General features: G+C 48.3%; 3 protein-coding genes across 4 annotated transcripts; all 3 read left to right on the top strand.

Annotated features, from left to right (window-relative positions):
* The first annotated feature begins 598 nt into the window (after positions 1-598).
* Positions 599-3,186, top strand: LOC106958338 (profilin-1-like). The gene is made up of 4 exons (XM_015050192.1): positions 599-710; positions 803-944; positions 2,518-2,710; positions 2,832-3,186. The coding sequence occupies exons 2-4, from the start codon at positions 804-806 to the stop codon at positions 2,927-2,929; spliced, it is 432 nt and encodes a 143-aa protein (XP_014905678.1). The 5' UTR covers positions 599-710; position 803; the 3' UTR covers positions 2,930-3,186.
* Positions 3,187-5,195: 2,009 nt separating this feature from the next.
* eno3 (enolase 3, (beta, muscle)) lies at positions 5,196-12,070 on the top strand. Of its 2 annotated transcripts, none has more exons than XM_015050180.1 (14): positions 5,196-5,303; positions 9,109-9,198; positions 9,263-9,358; positions 9,428-9,486; positions 9,624-9,693; positions 9,776-9,909; positions 10,114-10,230; positions 10,310-10,415; positions 10,497-10,694; positions 11,076-11,152; positions 11,233-11,357; positions 11,481-11,589; positions 11,698-11,756; positions 11,827-12,070. In XM_015050180.1, exons 2-14 carry the CDS (start codon positions 9,114-9,116, stop codon positions 11,894-11,896), a joined length of 1,305 nt encoding a protein of 434 aa, XP_014905666.1. In that variant the 5' UTR covers positions 5,196-5,303; positions 9,109-9,113; the 3' UTR covers positions 11,897-12,070. The 2 variants fall into 2 exon arrangements, with proteins under 2 accessions (XP_014905666.1, XP_014905667.1); XM_015050181.1 differs by lacking the exon at positions 5,196-5,303 and adding an exon at positions 5,816-5,904.
* A 2,084-nt stretch (positions 12,071-14,154) lies between these two features.
* Positions 14,155-14,679, top strand: LOC106958339 (C-type natriuretic peptide 2-like). Its single transcript, XM_015050193.1, has 2 exons — positions 14,155-14,271; positions 14,358-14,679. Exons 1-2 carry the CDS (start codon positions 14,179-14,181, stop codon positions 14,664-14,666), a joined length of 402 nt encoding a protein of 133 aa, XP_014905679.1. The 5' UTR covers positions 14,155-14,178; the 3' UTR covers positions 14,667-14,679.
* Positions 14,680-15,597: the final 918 nt, after the last annotated feature.

Genomic DNA, 15,597 nt, shown 5'->3' with positions numbered 1-15,597 from the left:
AGGAAGTGGTTTGTTTCTCTGCTGCTTCCTGAGTCTGAGCTCAGCTTCTCACCGCCTGTTACTGGGACTGAAACGGACCAGGACCAGAACCAGATCAGAACCAGAACTGGACCAGAACCGGACCGGGACCACAACCAGGCCGATTCTAAACTGAAGTAGAATCCGTCCAGGACCGGTCCAAATGGACCTCAGTGACTCTTCAGGTCTTGATTCTCTGCTGGTTTTGTTCCAGAAATGTTCTGCAGTTCTTCCAGAACTCATTCTGGTTCTGATTTTACCAACGATCTGGACTGCTTGGTGCCGGGCTCATTGGTTCTGGTGTCAGTTGGTTCTGGTGGATACCTGCACATGGTTCTGAACGGATCAGACTCCAGAACCGGTTCCTGCTCCTCATGTTTGATTTGGTCTCTGCTGTTCAGCTCTTCTCTACCACGACCTGACCTCTGACCTTTGACCTCATCACCGTCCTTCCTCTGTCCCGCTGAGGGGACAACATGGAGGCTGTCTCACTGAACCAATCTACTTCCTGGTTCTGACTTCCAGGTAGAAGGGCGAGCGACAGAGAGAGAGAGGGAGAGAGTGGGCGAGCGGCAGAGAGAGAGAGGCAGGAAGCGGGCGGGGCCGGTCCTATAAGAGACGGATCGTCTTCCTGCTTTTGGCATTTCTCTGCTGTCCTCCGTTTGCCTCAGACTCAGACTCTACCTGCACAGGTAAGACCACACACACACACACACACACACACACACACTCGCCCAGAGGGAGGCCGCACCTGGACCGTAACCAAGGTGACTGTCTCCATCAGGATGTCGTGGCAATCGTACATCGACACCATGAAGACGCCCGACCAGAGCGGCACGGTGCCGGTGGCAGAGGCGGCCATCTGCGGCATCGCACCTGGACAGGAGAGCGTCTGGGTCAGCACCCCGGGCCTGCAGGGCATCTCGGTGAGCGCAGAGACACAGAGACACACACACACTGACACACACGCTGCAGTTCCTGTTTCCACTCAGCTCCTGCCAGAACTTCCTCCTCTGACGGCTCCAAATCGCTGGGACTTGTTTCTGCTTCAAACACCACTGCTGGTGACAGGTGACCTCACCTGGCCTGCCGCGACCTCATTGGCTCCTGTCCACCATCTTCAGGCTCAGGGAGGAAGGAAGTTTGCATCTCTGCATCTTCTTGAGCCGTGGGCGTCGCCACTTCCCGCTCTGCGGCGCTAGAGGAACCCAGCGCCTGATTGGCTGCTGCTCCCCAGGCGCTGCAGGCCACCTGATTGGCTGCTGCACCGCTGGTTTCAGTCAGCAATAGTTTGGAGGCATCTCCTCCTCACTTCCTGTTCAGTTGCTGCATGCACTTCCTGCTGCAGCAACTGGGTTGCAGCCAGAACCAGGTGGGTCCAACTGGTGGTTCTGAGCCTACAAAACCTCCCAGGTCCAATCACAATCTGGGTTCTGGTTCCCAAGCAGCTCACATGGTGCCAGGCCTGGTTCTGGCAGGTTCCGGGTTCTGCTGCGGGTTCTGCAGGGCCCGGCTGCTCAGACTGGGCTCAGCTGCCTTATAAGGGCACGGCGCCGAAAAGCAGCGAATACAGGAAGCTTAGACAACTTCTTCTTTCTTCACATACACACACGCGCGCGCGGACCCACACACACACACACACACACACACACACACACACACACATCCTTGTACTTCTATCCAAACTGAGGACTTTGTATTGACTGTCATTCCTTATGACAAATGAATTTATGCCTAAATCAGAAAATCTCCCTAACAATCACTAGTTTATTCCCAACCAGAATCAGAACCAGAACCTCATATCTAATCGACTAGTTGAGCTGCAAAAATGTGAGAACCAGGTAAAAGTCCTCACTTCTACAAATGTCCTCAGCTTGTTGGTGAAAGTAGTTACCTGTGTCCCCTCTATGCACCACAAACAAGCACACACACACACACACGGAGTTCTAAGATGAGGATTTCTGTCATTTTCAGTCAATAAGTTTAAAACGAAGAAAAATTAGCCTGAAGATTAAAGTTTGACAGTAAAACTGAGACATGTTGAAGCAGCTCAGTGTGTGGAATCAGCTCCCTGCAGGCCTGTTTTTTGTGCATGTGTGCGCGTGCGTACGTGCGTGTGTGTGTGTGTGTGTGTGTGCGTGTGCGTGCGTGTGTGAGTGTGTGTGTGTGTGTGTGTGTGTGGAATCAGCTCCCTGCAGGCCTGTTGTCTGATTGGCTGCTGCTCCAGGAAGCCGTCGCTGCTCCGTGTTCTGACTCGTCTTCACATTCTTTCGTCTTACAGTTCTGCTTCTCCTCAGCGGTTTTCCTCCTGAACTTTCTCCGGTTCTGCTGCAGACGTTTATCTCTGATCAAACCCAGTTCTGCTCACCTGTCCTCTGTTTCCTCACCTATTACTCTGACCCAGTCCACCCCTTGCATGTCCTCAGCCCAGTCCTGGGTGACGCTGTGCAGTTCGAGGAAGCTGGGAATCCAGAGTTCTGACTGTTTGTCTCCTTTCAGGTCGATGAGATCAAGAAGCTGGGCAGCAAGGACCGGTCCAGCTTCGCTCAGAACGGCGTCTACATCGGCGGGACACGGTGCCGCCTGATCCGGGACCAGATGGACATGGAGCCAGTCTACGCTCTGGACCTGAAGACCGCGGCCGACGCCGAAGGCAACACGTTTGGAGTCTGCGTGGGCAAGACCAAAACAGGTGAGCTTTCACCTTCAGGCGTCACCTTCAGGTTCCTGAGCTGAGTCAAAATGTCTCACACCACCTGTCCCCCTCTGTCCTCCTGTGTCCTCCTCTGTCCTCCTCTGTCCTCTTTCTCCAGCTGTAGTTATAGCAAAGGGCACTAAAGACGCCAGCGGCGGCCAGATCTCCAACAAGGTATTCAACGTCGTCGAACACCTTAGGAAAGCCGGCATGTAAACCCAACATGGCTGCCGCCTTCCCTCCTCCCTCCCCTGACCTCTGACCCCTCCCAGCTCCTCCTCTTTGACCTTCAGTCATCTCTTTCTCACGCCTCCGCCGTCGGGAATCGAAGTGTTTCCTCCGTGCAACGACCAATCAGTGACTGTGTATGTGAGGCGGTGGGTCACGTGACCCGGCGGGTCACGCCTGTTCTTCAGCAGGGAGCCAGTGTTACATGTTTCACCTGAACCCAATAAAGAGTCCTGTTTATTTTACCTGGTCTGCTTCTTTCAAACACACACACACACATGCGTGTCAACATCCATCGGTGGGGAGCAGGTTCTTCTGGGTCTTCAGACGGGTCCAGAGACCCTTATAGACCAGCCACGTTCTGGTGGGTCCAGAATGGTCCAGTAGAACCTCTGGACCACACACAGTCCTGCAGCAGAACTACATAACATGAAGTACTTTAGTACATAAAATTCATAGAAATCTGAAAAACAAACTTACAATGTAACTTCCAAAGGCAAAGGCATCTTTTCCTCCCTGATACAATTAAAGAAGCAAAAAGGAATAGTAAAATGTTTTGGAGAAAAGAAGAGATATGTGCTGTGATATAAAACTTAAATTAGATGGCATTATTCAAAATGAATGTGATTCTTGCTAAGAATATCAACTCTGATCAAAGGTTCAGAGGAACTGAAGAACGTCATGGATTGGCTGTAAAAATTCACTTTAAATAAGGAAAGACAGCTGCAATGTTCTTCAGAAATAGAAGGAACTTTATAAATTATCCAAATATTTAAGTAATTGAGAAGAAAATAAAAATGTTGATGAATTTAGCTATTTAGATGTGATTTTGGATCCAACTTTAACCTTTGAATATCATGTCAAAAAGCTGAGAAAGTCTAAAATTTAGTTTAGCTAATTTTAGGTGGATCTCTTACTGCTGAGTATATTTAAATTCTTTTTTATTTTTACTTTTTTTTTTACATTTTGTGACCTCTTGAATCAAAATATAAAACTGCCTTAAAATTCATGATGTCTAGACAGTAATATCACTGCCATTTTCCTTTTAAATCTGATTTTTCTTTTTTAAATATTGAAAATCTGATGTTTTATTTGAACATTTTAGTAAAACATTCTTAATATTTTCAGTAAGTTTAAAATCAGAGAAACTAGAGCAGCTGTGGCGCCCTCTACAGGCGAGCGCAGCTTCCCTAAACCCAGGACTGTTTTTCTTAAAACTTCTCTTTGCTATGACAGGTTATAGGAATAGTTTGTGAAATGAGATTCTAACATCTGCAGGTTATGAAATGTTTGCATATTTGCTAAAAATGTGGCTGTTCAGCAGATCTGCTTCATTATTGATGAAAGAAGTAAAATAGTTTTATAAATTTGTTGGTTTGATTGCTTTTAGTGAGATCTGAATGATGAATTACCAGACATGTAATGAATCATTTCACTGGATTTTCACCAGTCAACAATCTGTTGATCTTATTGATTAGATCAACCTGTGCAGGTGGAAATGGCAGCCAGCGTCTCTAAAGGTTAATGAAATGAGTGAGACGTCAGAGCTCCGGTCGTTTGTTCCAGGTATTTTTTCTCGGCAGTAAAATCGTCTGGAGGTGAAGCTGACGGCTGAAAGGTCTCCGGGTTTCTGCCCTTTGCAGTGAATCCTCAGCCAGGTTCATGTTTCTGCTGCAGGTGAACTTTGACCTTCTCTCTCATTAGGGACCGTCCTCAAAGTTCAGCCTCAGATCCTGTGAGGCCGAATCGTCCAGCAGGAAGCCGGGTCGCTGCAGAACCTTCCAGAACAGAACCGCAGCCTGCTGGGCTGTTCTGTCTGTCAGGTGAATGCTGCAGAACTTTCTTCCTTCCACTAACTGATCCATGAATCAGGAAACCAGGAGGAGTTCATCCTGCTGTCGGTGGGTTGCCGGTTCAATCCTCTGCCGTTGTGTCCTTGAGCAAAAGGCTGCAGTCCAGAACCACCAGTGAGAAAACGACCGATTGATTCTGGTTTCACTTCATATCAGTTTTTATTATAAGCCTAAAGTTCAGGATTCAGTTTATTAAAATAAAAGTTTATTTTAGGAAATTAACCGTAAACCTGAAGACACGTTCAGAGTTCAACAGGAAAACAAAGACTGAGGTTCAGTTCAGTAATAAACTGACAGTACTGGACCGGTTCTGTTCAGGTTCTGGTGCTGCGGTCACATCCAGACGGTCCCTGCTGCTCTTCCTCCTCCTCTTCCTCCTCTTCCTCCTCCTCTTCCTCCCTCCGCCTATAAAGCCTCTGACGGACGGAGACAGGCACTTTCCACGTCAGTCAGTCAGACGGAACCGGACCGGACCCGCCCTCCTCTCTTCTCAGAACTTCAGCTGTCAGGTGAGTCCGGCCAGAACCCGGTTCCGGTTCCGGTCCACAGGTCCCGTTCCAGCCCGGCCTGGCGGCCGCTTCCTGATTCTGCCTCGGATCGACCGCCTCCTGCAGGCTTTTATTTTGAAGGGCCGCCGTGTATTTAAGTGAACCTGCAGCTTGGAGACGTGTGGTGTCGGAGGGTTCTGGTTCAACTGGACCCGGTGCCGAGCGGATTCTGACTCTGAGCGGGCTGAAGGTCACAGAGCTGCAGAGACAAACAGCAGGGGGCGCAAAGTCCGGACCCTCCCACCGAGTCACGCCGAACAGATCCGAACCGATCCAAACACACTGAACACACACCGACCCAATTAATGCAAACCCAGCCGATCCGAACCGCTCAGGACGGGCCTGGAGCAAACAGAACCGGCTCACTGAACGGGTCAGAAAGTTGGTTCTGGATCAGGTCCAATAAAAGTTCGCAGGTCCAATTATTCCGGTTTGTTTTGGTGAACTTTAAACTCATCAGCAGGACGGAATCTCTGGTTCTGGTTCTGGTCCATTCAGACCGATCACACACAGCAGTGATGCTCAGGCCTCTGATTGGACGAGGGAGATCAGAACTCTGGAGGTGAGAGTTCAAAGTTCAGCTGCTGCAGATGTTGGATCAGAAAGTTAGTTAGTAGGAAAAACTGCAGCTCACTAACAGTGTGTGTGTGTGTGTGTGAGGATCACAGTGTGTGTGTGTGAGGATCACAGTGTGTGTGTGTGTGTGTGTGTGTGTGTGAGGATCAGAGTGTGTGGGGTCACACTGCTGCAGCACAACAGCTGAGCTCTTGAAGAGCACTTGAAACCACTGATGGCCTTTACAAAGTCCTCACGTTCATTCATTCATTCAGTCAGGTTTGTGTGTGTGTGTGTGTGTGTGTGTGTGTGTGTGTGTGTGTGTGTGTGTGTGTGCTCTCAGATGCCTTCAAATGTCAGAAGTTACAGCCTGGTTCTGGTTCTGTTGGGTTTCTCCCCTCGACCTCCTTAGAATGGTCTAGTTAAAGGTCAGCAGCTCCTCCTGCTGCAGAGTAAAAATATCTAAACACTCCCCGCTCATCCCATAAACACACACACACACACACACACACACACACACACACCGCCCCTCCTGTCTGTCTCCATGGTTCCTTCCTCTCTTTCGTTCAGTCCGTAAATGTCAGCCGGGCTCTGATTGGCTGCTTAGCGGGGTGGGCGGGGCTTCCGGGCAGAGAGCGGAAACATGGCGCTGAACAGAATCCCTGCTGCAGGTCCGACACACACACACACACACACACACACACCTAACTGGACCGGGCCGTGTCTGACAGAACCAGTCAGTAACTCTGACCGGGTCCAACTGAGTTCAGGTCAAGACGAGGTCCAAGTCTGTTCAGGTCCCACATAGTCTGGGCCGGATCTGGCCCATGTGCAGCCAGAACCGGGCTGCACATGGGCAGCCCGGTTGCACAACTGGTGTCCAGTTGGTGTCCAGACACCAACTGGACACCAGTTGGTTCTGGACACCAACTGGCCCAGAAACCGGTTCACCTCTATCAAACCAGACCGGATCCTCTGCTGGCCCGACATTCATTGAGGCATCTGGTCCAGATGTAAATGCCATTTTTATCCCAGACAACTTAATGTTTGTAATATCAATAAAAACACAACATGTATATCAACACAGTTATTTTATTACAACATTCTAATGTCAAACACAACATATAAAAGAATCTGTTTCCATCTCCATGGTGCTCAGGATGGCAGCTGTTCAGATTCTCCTCTGAGCTTCACCTCTTAAATAAAGAATAAATAAATATCAATCCCCTTTCTCAGAAATATTATTTCAACCTGAACAATGAGGAACATCTGGGATCAATCTGGCTATAGGCCAAAGGCTAACGGCTCAATGCTAACGGCTAAGTTACCTTTTAATGCTAAATAATATTTCTAACAGTTAAAAAGGACATTTTAAAAGCTACAGGCATACAACAGCAGCCAAACAATGTCAGTGAAAACATTTAATTTAAATAATAGTTTATTATTATTCACGATAATAATAAACTAAAAGTTGTGCCGTGTAAAATAGGGTTAGCTAAAATGATCAACAGCACAATAACGGGCATTAAAATGAAATAATTTATTTTGGCTAAAAAAACAAAGATATGAAAAACTTACGGACTGAGTTCAGTTCGTCTTCAACCAGCTTTCGGCTCATGAGTCCGTTACTATGGAGACGGAGCTAAAGCCTGCAGTTTGTCCCGTCCGCCACCAGGAGGAGACAGGGGGCATCTCCATTTAAATATTCTTATATTTAGACGTTAGAATTATTAAGAACTAAAACAACAAAAAACATTTTTACATTCAATAAACATATAAAATTTAGATACACAAAAACAATGACTAGAGTAACAAGTCAAAAATATTATGAATTTTCAAATTTAAAAAAATATATAACTTAGTTTAAGAACTGATTTCCTAGAATGACTTGTAATCTCTGATGGAAGGCAGCTGCCAATATGAAATGAGAATTTAAACTTAAATTGGAAATGTTAGTGATATTGATGATATTGCTAAACCTGCCATACTATTGTTTGGTTAAAAGTCCTTTCACCTGGTAAATGTAGAAATGTTTCTTAATATTTTCACCACTTTTGGACTTTTAGAAAATCAATTGTCGCATGAGTGACATAACTACTTGCATAACTGGGACATATTTGGCAACGACAGATCTGGCCCAGGTGTGGCCTGCCATCACCAGCTTAACGTGATATATAGGCATCAGCTAGTCATCTTGTAGCCCAGTGTTTCTCTCCTGCTCTGCATGTTTAGATGAGCCTCTATTTCAGAACAGCTGATTCAAATGACTGCATGACCATCAGGTGCTGCAGAAACCTGTTAATCACCAGAGATACAATCCAGGTGGCAGAAGGGAAACACCTGAAACGTGCAGGGGGCCTGAGGACCAGGAGGAGAAACACTGATGTAGCCGACAGTAGCTAGTCATTATGTAGCTAACAGTAACTAGATCCAGCAGCATTAATCATCTCACTCCGTAAGTCTGGGGGAAAGAGCTGTTCAGAGTTCTTTGGTTTGCTGCCATGACTGTAACAATACGCGGTTCTGCAGCAGCAGCGTCTCTGCGACGTAACAGCAGCGCGAGCATCTCGGAGCTCATGTTGCGTTTAAAGGCGGCTCGGAAAAGCTCGTTACGACGGAATGTAGTGAATTAATGGGGCAAACTTCATAAATATGTGATTTAAACTTTAGATTTGGGGTAAAATATCGAGTCTTCAAGTAAACAGGTTCAAGTCCCAAGTTATTGGTGTAGAAGTCCAAGTGAACTCCGAGTCTTTTAACATTTTTCAAGTCTAAAGTCTTATTAACAACTCAAGTCCAAGTCATGTGACTTGAGTCCCCACCTCTGCCAGTAAGGTCCAGTTAGGTCCAGAACCGGGTCCAATGTAATTCTTATAGACCAGAATCAGATCCATAGAGTTCGGAACTGGCTCTGATGTGTGCTGATTTTCCAGAACCAGGTCCAGTTAGGTCCAAATGGTCCAGAACCAGGTTCACTGTGTTCTGGTAGTCCAGAACTGCGTCCAGAGAGTCCAGAACTGGTTGCAATGAGTTCTGGTAGCCCAGAACTGGGTCAACCAGGTCCAGGTAATCCAGAACCGGGTCCAGGTCCGTTCAGCAGTGGACTGAGCTTCTTCTGGATTAAACCGGATCGGGTGTGAAGATCAGGGTGTGAAGCTGACCCAGATTTGCAGTTCTGATCAGTGTCCCCCTTGTCTCCTTTGTCCCTCAGTCAGGATGTCCATCACCAAGATCCATGCCCGTGAGATTCTGGACTCCAGGGGGAACCCGACCGTGGAGGTGGACCTGTGGACGGCCAAAGGTGAGCAGCAGCTCTGAGGCACCTCAGGTGTCCCTCAGGGTCACTAACGTCCAACCGTGTCCAGGTCTCTTCAGGGCCGCCGTCCCCAGCGGTGCGTCCACTGGAGTCCACGAGGCCCTGGAGCTCCGCGACGGAGACAAGAGCCGCTACCTGGGCAAAGGTAGGAGGACACCTGGGAGGACAGGCGGGAACGTCCCAGTGTCCTGCTAACACCTGGGTTTGTCCACAGGGACACAGAAGGCTGTGGACCACGTCAACAAGGAGATCGCCCCCCAGCTGATCGAGAAGGTATCTGCCAGGGGTCAGGGGTCACCTGCTTTGGAGGGATTCTGTAGAGTCCACCTACCTGTCTGTCCTCATGTCCACCTACCCGTCTGTCCTCATGTCCACCTACCCGTCTGTCCTCATGTCCATCTGTCTTCCAGAAGTTCAGTGTTGTCGAGCAGGAGAAAATCGACAAGTTCATGCTGGAGTTGGACGGCACAGAGAACAAATGTAAAGACCGGTCCACTTGTCCACCTTGCCTGTCTCTGTCCTCATCTGTCTCTGTCCTGAGTGTCCACGTCTCTGTCTGCAGCTAAGTTTGGAGCCAATGCCATCCTGGGTGTGTCGCTGGCCGTCTGTAAGGCCGGAGCGGCGGAGAAGGGCGTCCCTCTCTACCGCCACATCGCCGACCTCGCTGGACACAAAGACGTCATCCTTCCTGTTCCTGTGAGTGGGAGGGGCTTACCGGGAAAGGGCGGGGTTTGATGGAAGGAGGGGTTTAATATAAGTGGGAGGGGCTTTTACTTCATTTATATTATTTAGAAAGCTCTTGTCCAGTAAAGGCAGACTTCACCCAGACTGGACCAGTCTTGTTCGGACATCAGGAACCGTCTGTCCAGCTTGTCTCACCTGGTTCTGATGTCTCCTCAGGCCTTTAACGTGATCAACGGTGGAAGTCACGCTGGGAACAAGCTGGCCATGCAGGAGTTCATGATTCTACCTGTAGGAGCTTCAAACTTCCATGAGGCCATGAGGATTGGAGCCGAGGTACCGTGACCTTTGACCTGCGGCGCTGCTTCCTGGGCTTCACTGCGTTCACCAGTCATGTCTGTCTCGTTGAGTTCAGGTCTACCATAACCTGAAGAACGTCATCAAAGCCAAATACGGCAAAGACGCCACCAACGTAGGAGATGAGGGAGGCTTCGCCCCCAACATCCTGGAGAACAACGAGGGTGAGCTCCAGCTGCCGGTTCTGAAGGTACTTTGGACTGACCGTGGTTCTAGCAGAGCTCTGATTGGCTGTGTCTCTGCAGCCCTGGAGCTGCTGAAGACGGCCATTGAAAAGGCCGGCTACCCCGATAAGATCATCATCGGCATGGATGTGGCCGCCTCAGAGTTCTTCCGCAACGGAAAGTACGACCTGGACTTCAAGTCCCCCGACGACCCGTCCAGACACATCAGTGGAGAGCAGCTGGGAGACCTGTACCGCAGCTTCATCAAGGGCTACCCAGGTAAGGACACACCTGGAGCCTCATGGAGGCACCTGGAGCCTCATGGAGGCACCTGGAGCCGCCTGGAGGCAGCGACTGCAGGAAACAAATCCTGAACCGGAGTCACAACGAGCGCCGGGTCAACTTGATCATTTAAAAGTCTGAATGAGATTCAGTTTGTTACAAACACAGCTGGACTCTCTGGTAGAACCCTACCGGGTCTTTGGACTTAAGTCAGAACAAGTACAGCTATAACTGAATGTGTCACTTAAAGAGATTCTCTCTAAATGAACCAACCTTGGCATGTATGTAGAAAGCAGAGCAGTGCAGTAGCGTTAGTCTACCAGAAGGGGGCAGCAGAACCTTCCTTGCACTAAAGTTCTGGTCTCTGTTGGTTTCCAGTTCAGTCCATTGAAGATCCATTTGACCAGGATGACTGGGAGCAATGGGCTAAGTTCACTGCCTCTGTGGACATCCAGGTGAGATCTAGGGGGACAGGTGTTTCTGATGAACAACATGGCTGCCCTGACTCACCTGTCCATCTGTCTTGACCAATCAGATTGTAGGAGATGATCTGACGGTGACCAATCCAAAGAGAATCCAGCAGGCGGTGGAGAAGAAGGCCTGCAACTGTCTGCTGCTCAAAGTCAACCAGATCGGCTCCGTCACCGAGTCCATCCAGGCGTAAGACACCTGGACACCTGTCTGTCTCTTTATCCACTTGTGCCTTTCTGACATAGTATCTTTATCTTCCTGTCCCCCCTGTCCCTCCTACCCTCCCGTCCCCCCTGTCCTCCTGTCCCCCAGGTGTAAGCTGGCTCAGACCAGTGGTTGGGGTGTGATGGTCAGCCATCGTTCTGGAGAGACGGAGGACACCTTCATCTCTGACCTGGTGGTTGGACTCTGCACTGGACAGGTTGGTTGGGTGTTGGGCCACCGGCCAGCCGGATCAGAACCAACAGAACCGTGTCCTCTTCTGCCTCCTGCTGGTTGTTTCACTAATGATGCTCCCTCTGTTTCTCAGATTAAGACTGGCGCCCCCTGCAGGTCAGAGCGTCTGGCCAAGTACAACCAGCTGATGAGGTGAGCACTTCCTGATTCCTCCAAAATAAAAGTCTTTGTTCCAGAGTGACCAACCGTCTGCTTCCTGCAGGATCGAGGAGGAACTGGGAGACAAAGCCAAGTTCGCTGGGAAGGACTTCCGCCACCCAAAGATCAACTGAGCCGCCGCCTCGCCGCCTCGCCATCGCCATGACAACGGGCTGGGGATCCCTGAAGTCCCTCCCCCTCACAGTGGGGGGCCATTAGCCCCGCCCTCACAGTGGTTATTCCATAAAGAGTGTTTTCTATCAAAACTCAGAGAAACAGAAACAAATAAAAACAAATAAAGTTTTTGAGTCTGGCTTCATTACTGATGGTGACCCAGCCTGCCCCCTGCTGGGCGCTACAAGAACGCCACAAAGTTCAGATCAGCTGATTTCAGCCTGATGGGAAACTCAACTCAGCAGGAGGCTATTCATTATACACACACACACACACTGCGTTGTGACGTCAATGCTGATTGGCTGAGGAGTTTGTGCTGCAGGCAGCTTGTTGCCTGGCGATGACCAGCAGCCGAATCGAGTCCCAGGAGCGACAGGATCATGAGGAAGAGGAGGAGGAAGAGTTTGATGTGCTCCAGAACCATTACTGGACCCGCTGCAGGCCTGACCCAGACCCTCAGGATGGTTCAGGTAACCCTGTGTGCTGGTCGGGATTATCTGGCCCTGTGAGGACAAGGAGACCGGTTCTGATCCGGTCCTTCTCCAGGAACCATCAGAACCAGAAGCAGGTTCTGGCCTGGTTCTGTTGCTGCTGTGGCCTGTAGTGATGGATGACCTGCTGTCCTCTGGCAGTGTGTGTGTGTGTGTGTTTTATGTGGATCTGATGACGTCAGAGGCTGAATGGGGGCGGGGCTTCGTCTGACGGGACAAAGGCCACAGGGTCATTAAGCACAGACGTCTGAGGCTCCGCCCCCTTCCACATGAAATACTTCCTGACAACAACATGGTCTCCATGGCAACAGCTGAAGGAAAGGTCAGGGGTTACGGATCAGTAGCAGGAGCAGTGTCATGGAGAGATCAGCGATCTGATTGGCTGAGAAGACGAAGATGATGATTCTTCATCCTGGACGCCTGAGAGGAGACGGATCAGCTGGTCCCTCAGAGGTCAGAGGTCAGGTTGGCTCCTCAGAGCAGAGACATCATGGTCTCATTACCTCCAGCCTTGAGCTCTGTCCCACAGCACCATGCTGCCTCCACCAGAGTTGGCCCAGCATGGTTCTGGTTCTGGTTCTGACCCAGATGGTTCTGGACGTTCATGAATCTCTGGACATCGTTTCCTCTCCATGTCTCCATCACTGACCCGTGTGTGTGTGTGTGTGTGTGTGTGTGTGAGGCAGCGTTGCCGGGGCGACGCCATGAAGACCTCGGTGACCCAAAGAATGTGTGACATCACGGCGCCGAGTCGTATAAAAACAGAACTCTGAGGTTGTTCTGCAGACCCGGCCGGGCTCGTCTCAGGACCGACCAGAACCAGGACCAGAATCTGCTCCTTTTGGACCCGACTGCTAGCAGTAAGTTCTGGTGCTTTCAGGTTCAAACGGTGATAAAATCTGATGTAGTTTGATTCAGTTTGTAATTGAATAATAAAAATAATTAGAGAAGAAAATGTAATAAATAATTTTACTTTGTAATAAACAATAACTGATATAATTAGGTTTATTATGTAATAATAGTTATTTTTACTAATAAATAAATTCTGATAATTTATAATAATTTTATAATTGTAACTGTTAATCCTTTAGTAATGTGGTGGAAACGGATGTACTTAAATAGTTTTGTAATTTCTAAATAATATATAGTCATTACTACAAATGAACAAATAATGATTATTAATAATCCATAGTTTAATAATAAATATTTTACCTGTTAAATCTAAGTTAATGAGGATGTAACTGAATAACTCACTGATTCTTTTTCTAAACCTTTAACATTTTTCATCAGTAAAACTAAATATTTCCTGAATTCAGGATCATTTTGGATCATTAATGATTCTCATCCTCTTCCAGGAAATATGAATTAGTTTCAAACTGAATCTGAAAATATAATTTAATCTGAAGCGTTTTGCTAAGGGGGAAAGGTCAGGGGTCACGGATCAGTGGCTCACAGGAAGTAGACGAGCATCACTTCCTGTTTAAGCTCTCAGTGAAACAGGAGCCAAGTTTAAACACTGATGAAGTTTTTCTGTCTTTAATGTTAAACTCCAGAACTGGTTCCTGTTTCACATCTTTGATTCTGAATATTTAAAAACTCTCAGATGTTTATTTTAAATTCATAATAAATAAGTTTCATTAATAATCTAATAAAAACTCGTCTAGTTTCTATTTTGGTAACAAACATAGAAAAATATTGAACTTTCTGATGATTTTTATCAGGTTTTAATTTATATTTGTCTGTAAATAAAGATGGCCGCCGCCTCCTCTGCTCTGGTGGGCCTCCTGCTCCTGCTCCTGGTTTCCATGGAAACGAGTTCTTCACCTCAGAACGATGAGCAGCAGGTGTGTCCTTCATCCTCAGTGTGTGGCTCTGCCAGCTGATTGGTCGGTCTGGTCATGTGATTGATGTTACCTGCGTGTTTGTCCAGGTGTTTCTCTCTCTGTTCGGCTCTCACCTCGCCTCCCTCATCGAGGCCACGCCCCCACCTGATGACATCACAAAGGGCTCTGCCTCCTCGCCAACCTCCCCTCCTCCACTGGTGCGGCAGGCCCTGAGTCGCCACGGTAACGTAAGCGGATTGGCCAGCAGACAGGAAGCGGTGTCCCGGCTCTTCCTGGACTTCCTGCGGCAGCGGGTGAAGACGAGGAGGCGGAGCCACAAGGCCATGGCAGGAGGAAGAGGATGCTTCGGGATGAAGCTGGACCGGATCGGCTCCATCAGCGGCCTGGGCTGCTAGAGACGGTTACCATAGAAACACCGCTGCTTCTCACAACTGAAGATGACCCTGCATGACCTCTGACCTCCAGGCAGAGACTTCATGCTGGACGATACTAACCAGAGCTGATTGAGCTCAGGACGATGCTAACGCTAGTGGCCTTTGACCTGCCGGCTGCCTGCAGCCAGCAGAGCAGTGTGTGTGACCTGTAGGTGTGTGTGACCTGTAGGTGTGTGTAGGTGTGTGTAGGTGTGTGTTAGCACTGACGAAGCATTAAACTGAGGCTGATCTCCGTTCTCTGCCTCTTTCCTCATGATACCATCACTTCTGTTCGGTTTGGTTCTGTTGGTTCGGTTCTGTTCTGTGACACCAGTCCCTCCTGCAGTAAATCAGTCCCACAGCATCATGCTGCCACCACCATACTTCACAGCTAGGATGATCCAAGCTTCCCCTCTGTCTGTCATCTCATCAGAGTAACGGTTTCTTCCTGCCAGCCTGAGGAAATCAGATGAACTGGTCTAGAAATGATCTCTGGTAGGAAGTTAATCCAGACTGGATCAGTTTAGTCTGGTTTAATCTCACAGTAAACCTCTAATACACATTTAAAATCAAACTGATCTCATTAATAAAAGAGTTTCTTATCATCAATCTGACATAAATGTGAATAATTATAATTATTATCAGAGAAGCTGGAAAACAGAGATAAATGATCTAGTTTTACTCCCATAATCACAATATTTACACCTTCAGTTAATATCATACTATATTGATCTAATTATCAGAAAATTCACTAAATAAATAGTTATTAATCACACTGATGTAACTTCATGATTCATTCAGTCCAGAACCAGGACCAGTTTCTGGGTCAGCTGCTGAAAAACTGATTCTAACTCAGACCCGTGGAAAGGTTCTGATCCTGTAGTATCAGAACCATGATGCCTTCATGGTTCTG

This window comes from Poecilia latipinna, unplaced genomic scaffold (assembly GCF_001443285.1).
Source record: "Poecilia latipinna isolate Pla-1442-1.1 unplaced genomic scaffold, P_latipinna-1.0 Scaffold979, whole genome shotgun sequence".
NCBI classification, from domain to species: domain Eukaryota; kingdom Metazoa; phylum Chordata; class Actinopteri; order Cyprinodontiformes; family Poeciliidae; genus Poecilia; species Poecilia latipinna.
Note: the sequence above shows the minus strand (reverse complement) of the source record. Positions and strands in the feature narration are given on the sequence as shown.